At 34.3% G+C, this 13,217-nt stretch overlaps 1 protein-coding gene across 1 annotated transcript in view; it reads left to right on the top strand.

Annotated features, from left to right (window-relative positions):
* Positions 1–13,217, top strand: part of PDE4D_1 (cAMP-specific 3',5'-cyclic phosphodiesterase 4D) — a gene marked incomplete at its 5' end in the record, with an annotated part of 193,579 nt that overhangs the window by 46,823 nt on the left and 133,539 nt on the right. The window contains one exon of the mRNA XM_051216755.1: positions 9,699–9,847. Coding sequence (XP_051065363.1) covers positions 9,753–9,847 — 95 coding nt within the window. The remainder of the gene's footprint in view (positions 1–9,698; positions 9,848–13,217) is intronic.

The raw sequence follows: 13,217 nt of genomic DNA on the forward strand, positions 1-13,217 counted from the left end.
ATCCCGTTCTCCACTTAGCTACTGAGTAAAAACAGTATGAAGTGAAGTTAATACTCTTATTTTCTACTATTTTACACATTTTAAGCATTATACAAACATTTGTTTAACTGTTCGTTATATATGATAGACAGATTTCGCTGAATCGTTCAAAAAGTAACGTTTGTGAATCCAATTATCTCGTTCATCTACCATATTTTTATTTAACTATACAGTTACCTAGATGATTAATGAATTAAATAGTATAGTAAACATCTTTAAGGCTTTCTATGAAAACTCACATGTGCATGGAGTTTACATGAACAATAAGTTAAAACAAACTTAAAAAATCCATTACAGTATTCGTGCAGCTGACTATAGTTTATCAATAAATCTAAATAATCCACTGTTAATCACTACCATTCTAATTAATCATAAATCTAACATTCATGTAAAGCGTTAAATAACAGGAAACATCGATAAGTATCATTGATCTAGAGGTTAAGCGTTCGCGCGTGAGACCGAAGGCTCTTGAATTGGAAACCTGCGTGCGGGATGGTGAATGCGAACTACTGAGGAGTCATATACTAGGACGAAACATCCGTCCAGTGCTTCCAAGTATTTCATGGTGGTCTGGCTTTAATGGACTCCTGAATTCATTTATTATAGACATTGCAATCTCCACAAACAGTATTCTGATAATAAATCTAAATGCGTGGTTTAGAATTTTATTAATTTATTAAGTAGGATACAGATCATTCGCAAAAATGTGTTTTACCAGGTAAATCATACAAAACTATAAATTTTAAGGTGATCTTCAGAATTGGTTGTTTTAATTTACGGTTATTTATTAGCTTAATAATATTGACCGAATTCTAAACTAAATTAAAACTAATGACTGGACGTCTCAAGCAATATCACTCATTAAATACTACATGTTACATCTAGATAATGGATATTTTCACAATGAACCATTTGAAAAACCAAAGATTCAGTTTACTCTGCGAATATTTGATGTCATTCACTTTACTTTAAATGAAGTATGCTAAGTAAGTAATATCATCCAAAACAAATGATACTTTTTTTGTGAATATTGGAGTAATTTTAATAGTTGAGATCATGAGTCAATTGAAGCTAGACCACGATGGAAAACCTGGAAGCATTAGACGGACGTTTCGTCCTAGCATGGGACTACTCAGCAATGTGCATCCACGAACCTACTTCACGAGATTCCACCCCGAGACATCTCAGTCTCGTGTGCGAACGCTTAACCTCTAAAACGCTGAGCCGGCATACTCGGACGAAATGGCCGTTCAATGCATCCAGGTTTTCCATGGTGGTCTAGATTCAATTGATTCATGAGCTCAACTAATAAATTATTATAATATCCACAAAAACCCCTCCTGATATTAATCAACATATGCCTACTAGGGACTGGCTTCAAGAGGTATTTCCTGAAGTTCTGGTGAGAATTAGTGACCAGTGGAGTTCAACCGGGTCATTTGTGAGATAGTAACTCACTAATGACAATAGTGGATGTGTCGCTCAATTTCGTTGGTTATTTCTAGTTAGACATTAACACTGTTAGATGCCGGTCGGCTCAGTGGTTTAATGGTTAAGCGTTCGCGCGCGTGACCGATAGGCTTTGGATTCGAACCCCGCGAGGTGGGGTTGTGGATGCCCACTGCCAAGGAGGAATCCCATACTAAGACTAAACATTCATCCAATGCTTCCAGGTTTTCTATAGTGATCTAGCTTCAATTGACTCATAATCTCAACTATTGAGATATATTTGTACATAGAGATGGTGACAAAGATTTGTCGGTCAGATGGATGATTTTTGATAAAATTTTATTCTCTAAGCTGAATGATATATATATACATCTCATATATGAAAAATTGACTTGAGGTTATAGAAATCTCAATTGATTGATCACTGGGTGGTGATCAATGTCATGTCCCAGTGATCAATCAATTGTGATTGCATCTCAGTCCTACAGGAAGTCAGTCGCGGCTCGGATAGCTCAGTGGTAACGTCTCCGACTGTGAGGCTGGGTGACACGAGATCGAATCCGCCAGGGAGCGCCAGTTCCCTCAAGATTACAGGTAGACCTTGCTGACGAGTGCCAAGTAGCACGAAACCCGGGTCCAGGGTTTCTTGTTGACTACCTCCAACCACCATCTAAATTATAGAAATCTATACAGATCCTTCAATGAATATGTTGTATTCAATGAAATGAATAATTTTTTTTTCATTATTTTGTTGACTTAACCAATAATATTTTTTTAATGTTGAAAAAAAAGAAAAAAACATATATACTAACCTGTTATTGATTTTATAATGTTTGACGAAGATGGAAAGAAAAAAGAAAGAAGAAACCTCAGGATGTTTTCATCGATCGTTTCCTTGTTTTTCTTTTTTGAATAAACTTGATATGATGTTTACTGTTATAAGTAGATAGATATTCCTATTTTGGTGTTTTTCAAGCTTACTCTCAGTATCTGGTCTATTTATTGTTATTACTATTTTCATTAGTCCAATGTTTCTTTTTTCCTACTACACATCTTGTTTAATCAATCCACATATGTGATTAGATTATAGCGACATAGGGTAATGTAAATCTCTGTTATGATCTAACTTGATGATGATTGATATATATATACATGAATTATGCAATAGTTAAAAATATGAAGCAAGATTTTAGGCGTTAACTTTGAATTCATTTGGAATGGAATAAATCAAGTGGATTACTTACTTACTTACTTACTTACTTACTTACTTACTTACTTACTTACTTACTTACTTACTGTTATATTTGGTCTTCGCTGATTATTGTGCAGGAAAAACGCCGATCACTTATACTCGGAACGAGGGACCTCGGCAATTCCCACGATGGGAAAGTAAGAACACAAAGACTGGTATAAGTAAAGGTTTATTAGCCCCAAAACACTATGACGACGACGATGTTGATGATAATAATGAATGAATAATAATAGTCTAAAACACACTGGTTTATATAATGATTGTACACCCATTTCGATTAATAATTAGGACTAAATCACATACTCAGTTATAACAAATCACTTACTGAGCATACATAGTCCATGTCAACTGAATACAAGAATATCGTATATTATACAGAAGAAAATATTATACTGGGAAAACAAATCAAATACTACACTGAATGATCCTCACGTTGAATCAAAACGGATGTTGAATGTTGAATAAAACTCATAATGAGTAATTCAATCGAAAATCGACTTTTCTTTCTATCATTTCACTTACTGAATTTTGTCACCCCACAAGGTACAGCACAAACCTCTGACCAGAATTCTTCAACTAGCTCTATCATATGTTCTTCTATTCAGTTGTTTCCATGTTCTATTCATTCTTTTCAGATCTGCCTTCAATTTCCAAAGCAATATGTTCTTCGGTCTTCCACTTGTACTTGTATCTTTTTGATGATGGTTGTGGTAGTTCTTCAAGTTTCAGCTCCGTACAGTAGAACTTTCTTGACGTTCGTATTGAAGATTGTGACTTTAATATTGATTGACAGTTGTTTTGAGTTGTATATGTTCATCAATTGTAGAAATGCAGTCCTTGTTTTGCCAATCCTCGCCTTTTACGTTTGCATCCGAAATGATGTTAAATAATGAGATAATAATATCAAGTCTTTATTTCCTATATTCCCTCCCACAAAAAAAAAATAAAGGAACTCAGAAAAATATAAACGTTTACCAGTCAATTTCACTCTTTAACAAAATAATACCCAGTTACTTTCATCCTTTTCAAAAAAACGCAAAAAAAACAATACCAAGGTATGTATTAGACACAATTACTTGTTTCAATGATGACTAGTTTCAAGGTCATCGTTATACATTCTAGGCATAGATTGACATAATTCACTTGATGTTGTTTTACTTGAATCTTCCCATTGATGTTTTAGGACTGAAATTGATCAGTCTCGTATTGGCATATGTGCATATTGTGCGTATGCCTCGATATTGCCTTAATTTACAAGCATTATAAGCAAAGATGGATAGTGGCTGGCAGTGGAATCTAGGACGCGCGTTTCGTCCTGTTTGTGACTCGTCAGCTGGATGCACCTGCATCTGAGTTGATGTTCACTCTGGGACTCGAACTCAGTACCGTTCGCTTCAAACGCCATCGCGGTATCCACTTAGCTACTGAGTCCTGATAGCCACTTGCTTGTGCAATGGTGTGCGTCCTGGATTCCACTGCTAGCCACTATCCATCTTTGCTTATAGATTGACATAGTTATTGTCTATCACATAGTTACTTAAAACTTTATTATAATGAAATAATAAATAAATAAAACTAAAAGGTATTTAAGAATTGAAAAGGGTTGATCATATCTAACTAATAATGTAGTGATACATTTTGATAACATTTATTTTCTAAAGTATCCATTGAATAAAGAGAATAATGAGTTTACTAATGAGATTACTGAACTGAGACTGTCACATTGGATGGTAACCGATTTTTGAATGACAGAATAGATAATTCATGTAACCATAGCAACAAAACTGTATCATTAACATATTGAATACGTAATAATTTGTTTGATATACATGATTTGAATGTGTTTCTTTGTTCTGATAAATGTAATAAAGAACAAAATATGAATTGCTGAGGAGTCTCACAATAGGACGAAACGTTCATCCAATGCTTCCAGGTTTTCCATGGTGATCTAGCTTCAACTGACTCATGATCTTAACCATTGAAATTACTATAATATCCACAAAACCGATCTGATATTAAAATTTATATTTTGATGGAGTTTTGTTCTCTGAGCTGGATGGTTTAGTCGTGGAACTTTCATTATTCTTTTGAATGATATCATCAGCACAAACTTCAGGTAGAACCTTCATGAGTAGACCATCTAGCTCAGAGAATAAAACTCCATCGAAATCATCCACTTGAGCTACAAATCTTCTCCACCATCTTGAAATTTATATGAGTAGAATCGAAATATTTTCTCATGTTAATATCTTTTACTCTATGTAACTTGTTGTAGCAATGTATTTATGTGTTATAACCATATTAGTAATTACTTACTTACGCTTGTTACTTCTCGTGAAGGAGCATAGGCCGCTCACCAGCATTCTCCATCCAACCCTGTCTTTGGCAATCCGTTCCAGCTCCTTCCAGTTCCTATTCATCCTTTTCATATCTGAGACTATAATTTATGGATGATATTTGAGTGACGCTAAAGTGAACTTGAGAATATCCACCTACCTACTAGGACTAAATGAAGATTATAAACCATTGTAAAGAATAAGGATTATGATTTACAGTTGATAGTTAGGGTTATGAAATAGATTTATGGTTTTTATCACGAACTGACATCAGCAACAATCCCGAAATTCTATTTAGCCTAATGAATTTTGTGCGAAAATTTAAGACCTGTTCTCCTAAATCTAATTGATTTGTCCATAAATTATAATCTTGCTTTAACAATTTGTCATAGGGACAATTTTAAATTGGATAGACAACTTTGTCCACTTTATTCGCCTGGAGCCTCTCTGAAACTACTGTCAGTCCCAAGTTCGGAGAAAGGGGGACAGTTGGGCATGGGGTTAGCTACCCTATCCCATAGAAAACTAACTCACTAAATAAATGTTAACCAGAAAAAAATAATTCCAGATTGGACAAAACTAAATGGCTATCTAGTGTTTGAAATTTTTTCCGTTGTGATCTAACTTAGATCGGTTCAGGATTTCAATAATAAAATAAGTTTGTGTAGTAATTATCAAAAATTGTGTCTAAAAATCACAGTCTACTTAAATTGGTTGTTTAATTCACTAACTCAATTACATTTTTACACACTTATTTGCATTCTCACACCATGGGTGTTGTTTACAAAATTGAGAGGACGAAAAGTGGATGTCCAGTGCTTTAACCGGGTTGGTGGGCACCGAGAGTACATCTAGGGGAATTGGAAAACCCTCATTCCAAACCAATCGTGCACATGGGCTCCAGGATCCTAAAGAAATAAATGGCATATGAACCTATTGTTGGTCACCGACTACCATGGGACTGTATCTCCTTACATTGTTCCACTACCTTGTGGAGTAGATCTTTGGGTCAAAGGCTGGGGGTGTGGCTTCCTAAGAAAACCACATGCTTCGGCTTGGGCACCCGGGTAGTATCCCAGCCCTTACACAAACCGAATGGTTAATGTTACCTTCTTACACCAGTATTGACTATCTTTTACTTCATAATCAAATTCATTTTACCAACGTAGTTTGATTTAGTTTCTGATTTAGAATTTAAACAATAAGTATCTTATTGCACATCGAATATGGTATAATTAATTTCATGTAATTAATTCATTTGAAAACATGTTACAATACTTGTGTATTGAAGTTGAAGTTGACACTTGAAATCAACGCTTTGTAGATCAGTCAGTAGTATACTTGATAAATTACTTGACTGGTATTACTTAAAGCTTTTACATTCTTTTCGAATATAATCTATACATTTGTATATAACATAAAACGTAACCTTGTGATAGTCATAGGATATTATCACAAAGGGGTTTTTGTGGATAATATAATAATTGAAGCTAAACCACCATGGAAAACCTGGAAGCACTAGACAACCGTTTCATCCTAGTATGGAACTCCTCCTTGGCAGTGCACAAGCATGATTCCGCCCCGTGGGATTCGAACCCAGATATAGTTAAATAGATCAAACACATTGAAAATTTCAAATGTATAATTAACGGACTGTATTTAAGTATCCATTTTATGATTTACTTACATCATTACTATCCTATTTGTTTTGTTTTGTTTTGTTTTTTGATGATGAATAATCCTAAAAGCTTTAAGTGAGCAATTTGCTCAATTTTAATGTAATAAATAAGATTCAACTTACGTGTATCCTACTTTCATACATATTTAATTCAGTGATTATTAACTTAATCGTTGAGCTGCATGTTTAAGTTAAATGAAAATTAGAAGAGGATTTTGTGGAGATTTTGGTAATTTCAATAGCTCAAACCATGAGCCGATTGAAACTAGACCACCATGGAAAACCTGGAAGCACTAGACAACCGTTTCGTCCTAGTACGGAACTCCTCCTTGGCAATGCATAACCATGATCCCGCCCCCCGCTAGATTCGATCCCCAGACCTACTAGTCTCGCGCGTGAGCGCCTAACAACTGGACCACTGAGCCAGCCGGCGTACAACGGTGTTAATGTCTAACTTCACCTGAAAGGTCGTGGGTTCGAATCTCTCGGGGGGGCGGGATCGTGGATGCGTACTGCTCAGGAGTCCCATACTAGGACAAAACGGCTGTCCAGTGCTTCCAGGTTTTCCACGGTGGTCTAGCTTCAAGTGACTAATGATTCCAACTATTTAATTGAAAATAGTGAGATTAAGCTATTTGCACAAAGCAACAAAAAAAAACAATTTAAAGTTTTATTATGTTTCTCAGTTCCAAGTTGATTGATCATAAAATTATGTTGAGAATAAAAATTATAGACGGTGATTTTTTTATTACATTTCGTGTCTTTTATTTGATTTTATAAAGGAAGTAATTGATTTTTCATTATGTCTAAGTGTTTTCTATTTGGGATAGGGGATAGATAACTGTTTAAGACAAGAAATAAAACTGGATAGTTAGTTATATTATGTTATTATGGAGCTTTTCAGGAATGAGTAACCATCACTGGGTAGTGATCAATCAATTGTGACGACATCTCAATCCTACAGGAGGTCGTTCGCTGCCCGGATAACCCAGTGATAACGTCTCTTAATATGAAGCTGTGACCAGTGGAGCTAGTCCATTTCAGGTAGAGATAGGTATCTACTTCAGACAATGGAAGATGGTAGTGCAATTTCGTGGATTGGTTGAAGTTTGACATTAACACGGTTGGATATCAGCTCAGTGGTTTAAAGGTTAAGTGTTCGTTCACAAGATCGTAGATCCTGGATCCGAATCCCTCTTACGGGATCTTGTATGCTCACTGCTAATGAGTCCTCAACTAAGGCGAAACGTCCATCCCGTGCTTCCAAGATTGCAAAAGTATTCTAACATCGATCGATTCATGATCTCAATCAAAAACATCATCTCCACAATCCCATACTGATAGTCACAATTGGTCTAAAGATCTATGAAACTAAATCGATTAACTAATGTACTGAAATTTCATAGATCTTATCATTCAGATTATGTTAAGAAATAGCCAGTACATTTTGATGTAAGAAACTAACATATAATGTGTACATATTGATTCTTTTTAAGATTCTCATTAAATGTTTCCATAAATCAATCAAATTATTCTTTAACTATTAAATAAAATGAAGACAAACTTTAACGATCAGTCTGAAACTCTTTCACAACATTCATGAGTTTGTCGATAATATACTGAATGGAACTAATAAACGTTAAAATTGGTGAAATATGGCTTAATTGACAAAATAATATTCGTAATAAGATGATTGTTAAATAACGGAACAATATAGAGAGAAAAGTAAAACAACCAATTATATGGACTAGCTTATGATTATTAAATGAAGTAAGCATAAGTTTACGATTGACCTATTAGTTCATTAGTAGTGATGTACCTAGGATATATCGAAAATAAGATCAAATATGTTTAAGAATATACATATATACTAATACAAAAACACAAATGAGGATGAATTAATATGACAGTTCTATTGTATGGGGCGGAAACTTGGAAAACTATGAAAACCATCATCCAGAAGATATAAGTGTTTATTAACAACTGCCTACGCAAAATACTTCGGATCGATTGGCCAGACACTATCAACAACAATGTACTATGAGAGAGAACAAACCAAATCCTAACGGAGGAAGAAATCAGAAAGAAGCGCTGGAAGTGGATAGGACACACATTGAGGAAATCACCTAACTGCATCACAAGACAAGCCCTCACTTGGAGTCTCCAAGGCCAAAAGAGGAGAGTAAGATCAAAGAACATATTACGCCGAGAAATGGAGATAGACATGAGAATAATGAACAAGAATTGGATAGAACTAGAAATGAAGGCCCAGGACAGAGTGCCTTATGCTCCATTGAGAGTAACAGGCGTAAGGAGATAAGTAAATAAGTAGCGTCAAATATTGTAAAGTAGTGAGATATTCAAAGTAAATCTCCACTTTGTACAACTTCCATAAAATAATTCACATTAAATATCACTGTTTTAATTTGACATGCAAATCAAATGCTATCGACCACAATAGTGCACACAGTGTCGAGTTACCTAGACCGGTTGCCACATTGACATGGTCGATAGCATTCGATCTACACTAATAAGGTCTTGACACACATGACATTCATCACCACCCAGTGATCAATCAATTGTGACTACTGAATTATCATATATCGATCTGAACCATGAACCCATTTATTTGATCATCTTGAAAACTTGAGATCATCTAACAATTCTCAACAGGGATTTCATAAAATACACATTAATTTCAATGGTTAAGATCATGAGTCAGTTGAAGCTAGACCACCATGGAAAACCTGGAAGCACTGGACGGCCGTTTCGTCCTATTGTGGGACTCCTCAGCAGTGCGCATCCACGACCTCGCCCCCCAACTAACGTTTGATATTTCGGACATCAACATTGTTTAGTTTTCTTTAAACATATACTTTTTTTAAAAATTCATTTTAACATCACAATCCTCTCATTATCTCTGTTAAAAACCTATTCCTTTCAGTTAACTCGAACTCAAAACAACATATTTACTAAATTTGATTCATTAAATTAAATTATGGATGAAATTAAACAAAAACTTCCAATAATTGAAGTTAATCAAGGAACAATTGAATATTCCAGTGAACTGGAATCAACAGAATCTGATGAAGAGTAAGTTATTGTGTTATACATAGAATATTTGATAATATATTGATTTTATTGTTTAATATTATTGATCCGTATGGAAAAAAGTCCCTTTTCGTCTATAAATTATAGTCTCACCAGTAATCCCATCAGGCTCATAAATTTATGATTGTATTTTATACTACTTATTATTATTAAGTAATCATCTTACATTCAATTTACGTCTTTCCTCATTATGATACATGCCTTACCTAATGAATAAATCCCCACTTTTATCTGACATTCCACTGTGTATAAGTTTCCCTCGCTAACTTTAAATCAATTATTTTTTTGGTGTCAATATACCACTTACGTTATATTATTTATCTTCCATTGACCATTTCAATGTTATTCATTTTAGAATTCCTTTTCAATATAAAATTCTAAGGGAATTATCAGTATATAGGGGTTCATGATCTCAATCTAAGGGAATTGGTAATGAAGTTATAATCGAACTGTACAGTTTCAAATAGATAAACGTACATACGAAATTATAGGATCCTACTTTAGAGCAATAATCAACCATAATAATGTACGAAAAGACCATCTTATACTATGTTAGAAATCATAAGTAATAACATTTCAAAGTTGTCAAAATGAATTGTATATCAGAGAAGGATTATAATATGATGAATTATTATCTTTAATTGTTTTGTATGTAGTGAATAACCTGTTTCAGTTTTGGCAACCGAACAGTATCCTAGCCCTTATACAAATCAAATGATTTATATGGCGTATATCTAATTGGTGCCTCATTGTATCAATGTTTATGTGTTTAAATAAATAAATGTAGTTAATAAATAATTTGTTTATTGAATTACCTATCGGTATATGTTTAGTCTTTTGATTAATTACAAACCCATCGCTCAAGTTTATACTTTATCATTCAAAGTGTATCAATGGTTAAAGGAAAGGTTTGAGATCTAATAGTTCAGGTTAAATGTTCGCGTACAAGACCGAAGGTCAGAGGTTCGAGTCCTGTGTGTAGGTATCGTGCATACTCACTACCGAGATATTTCATACTAGAATGAAATAACTGTCTAATACTTCCAGGTTTTCAATAAGGATCTAACTTAAATCGATTAATGAATTCAACTATTAAAATTTACATTAGCTGATAGCCTTGGATATAGGATGAAATTTGCTTAAAAACAACAACAACAACAACTGAATAGTCATTAATTTTACATTAGACGATTTAAATGCCAATAGGATAATGTAGGTTGTCATTTCCTACCAAAATTAATCTTTATCCTTATTATGTCCGGATAAGCATGATGAGTGGTAACTTTTGGGATTCATTTATAGATCAATATTGTACGTATATTTTTATCGTATAATTGTTAAGTAACTAAACTGTTCATATTCATGTCCCTCTATGAACTATTATTATGCGATCTACTATTAAATTATGCCCTGTCTATTAGTCACTGCCTACCTCATTCACAGCCACATCTGGCTAAATCTTGTACAAATGTTGTTTCATATTTTATTGGTACGTCGTGGTCTGTTTGACTGTTATATTAACTCAGTATGTTTGAAATATAAGGAGTCATATTGCAGAGACTGAGATAGATGTTCTAGACTCACTTGGATGGGCTAGGCGGAAAGCAGGATCAATCAGCACTCTAGGCTGCTAGCACGGGTTTTATGCATCATTGGTCCGATCGATAATTCACTGCTCTCTAATTGGCGGTATCATTACGTTATACATTCGCAAGGGCACTCAGGTCACAAGTTATAACAATCCTAGGGCATCTGATATGAGTTTTAGTTCTCCATTGTTTTCTTCTCTAATCGTATGTTCTCTTATTATTATTATTTAACACAATATGGAACACTTATTAGAAAGGTGATCAAGTTTATTCTTTTCATATTTTACTTTAACCTGATATATGTTTATGCTCTGAATAACAAAACTTGTTAAACAACTAAAGAATGCTTGAATTAAGTGAGTTTTGTAAACACTATTAGAACAGTTTTAGTCACTATAGTAATATATATATAATCAATCGGGTGTATTATATAATAATTAAAATAAGCAAAGAAACCACATGGTTAGAATGGCTGTGTAGTAATATCTCAAACAATGAATCTAATTGATTAAGGTTCCAATCCACGAAGGAACATTTTGTTATATCCGAGCGATGGTTAAATCACAAGTAACTTCTGAGACATTAATTGACTAATATTATATACGCATTCTTATGGCATAGTTATTCAATAATTAGATTAGATATATTTATATTCCTCTTATTATAAGCTTCATTTTGACCTATAATTTATTATTGTACGATTTACTGTTCTTAAGCTATGTTCAGTTTATTAACTACTGCCCCCCACGTTCACAGTCACTTTTTGGCTTTATTGTGTACAAATGTTATTTCCTATTTTATGGTGCGTTGCGGTCTGTTTGGTCGGCATATAAACCCAGTATGTCTGAAATAAATGAATCGATTCGATTCATATTGCAGAAGCTGGCACTGGTGTTCTGGACTCAAGTGGACGGGCTAGGAGGACATCCACAAAATAAATAGCTCTGTAGGTCTTCAACATTGAGTGCTGACCACATTAGTTTTAACGGACTCACCTAACTGAAGGCGCTCAGTCATGCATCTGCACCAGATCACACCGTGCTCAACATCCACTGCAATCGCTAGTCAGTCTAGATCAGTCGATCTTCGACATAATGATAGCCTATCAAATATATCTTCAAACCTCCTCACTTCTGATTTCACTTGGTTGGTACAATTCATATTAGGTGTTGCTGGTTAAAGCGTTGTCAAACTCAAAATACCAATGACATCTTCACAACGATCCACCTGGTTCATTAGACATCATCATTTACAGTCTGCCACCAGGTGAATGTGCTAACCGCTAAGACAGACAACGACAGAGAGAACTAAATGGAAGGAGAGTCAATGACTGAATGTGAGTGAAGGTGTGATAGAGGGGAATGTGGAATGCTATTAAATCTTGAACTAATAATCCATTAACAAACCTTGAAATACATGAAGAAAATGTTTTTTTCTCAGAAACTACTATCAGTTTAGAAACCATTTGAAAATATCAATGACTAGTTAGATAGTTCGCTCATCTTCGTTAAGATCATGAACCGATCAATGTTAAATGATCATTGAAAACCTGGAAGCACTGAACACCCGTTTCGTTCTAGTCATGGATGCACACTTTTGAAGTGTCCCATACTAGGATGAGTAGTCTCTTATGATTGTTTGTTTCGATCAAGAACATATTGATCAGAACGTAATAGATAGATAAGTTAGATTGATTGATAATGAGTATATAGTGATAGTTAACATTTAAGAATCTATACATATAACGGAAAGATTATAGTGAA

The sequence above is a fragment of the Schistosoma haematobium genome, chromosome 6 (genome assembly GCF_000699445.3).
Source record: "Schistosoma haematobium chromosome 6, whole genome shotgun sequence".
Lineage (NCBI taxonomy): Eukaryota > Metazoa > Platyhelminthes > Trematoda > Strigeidida > Schistosomatidae > Schistosoma > Schistosoma haematobium.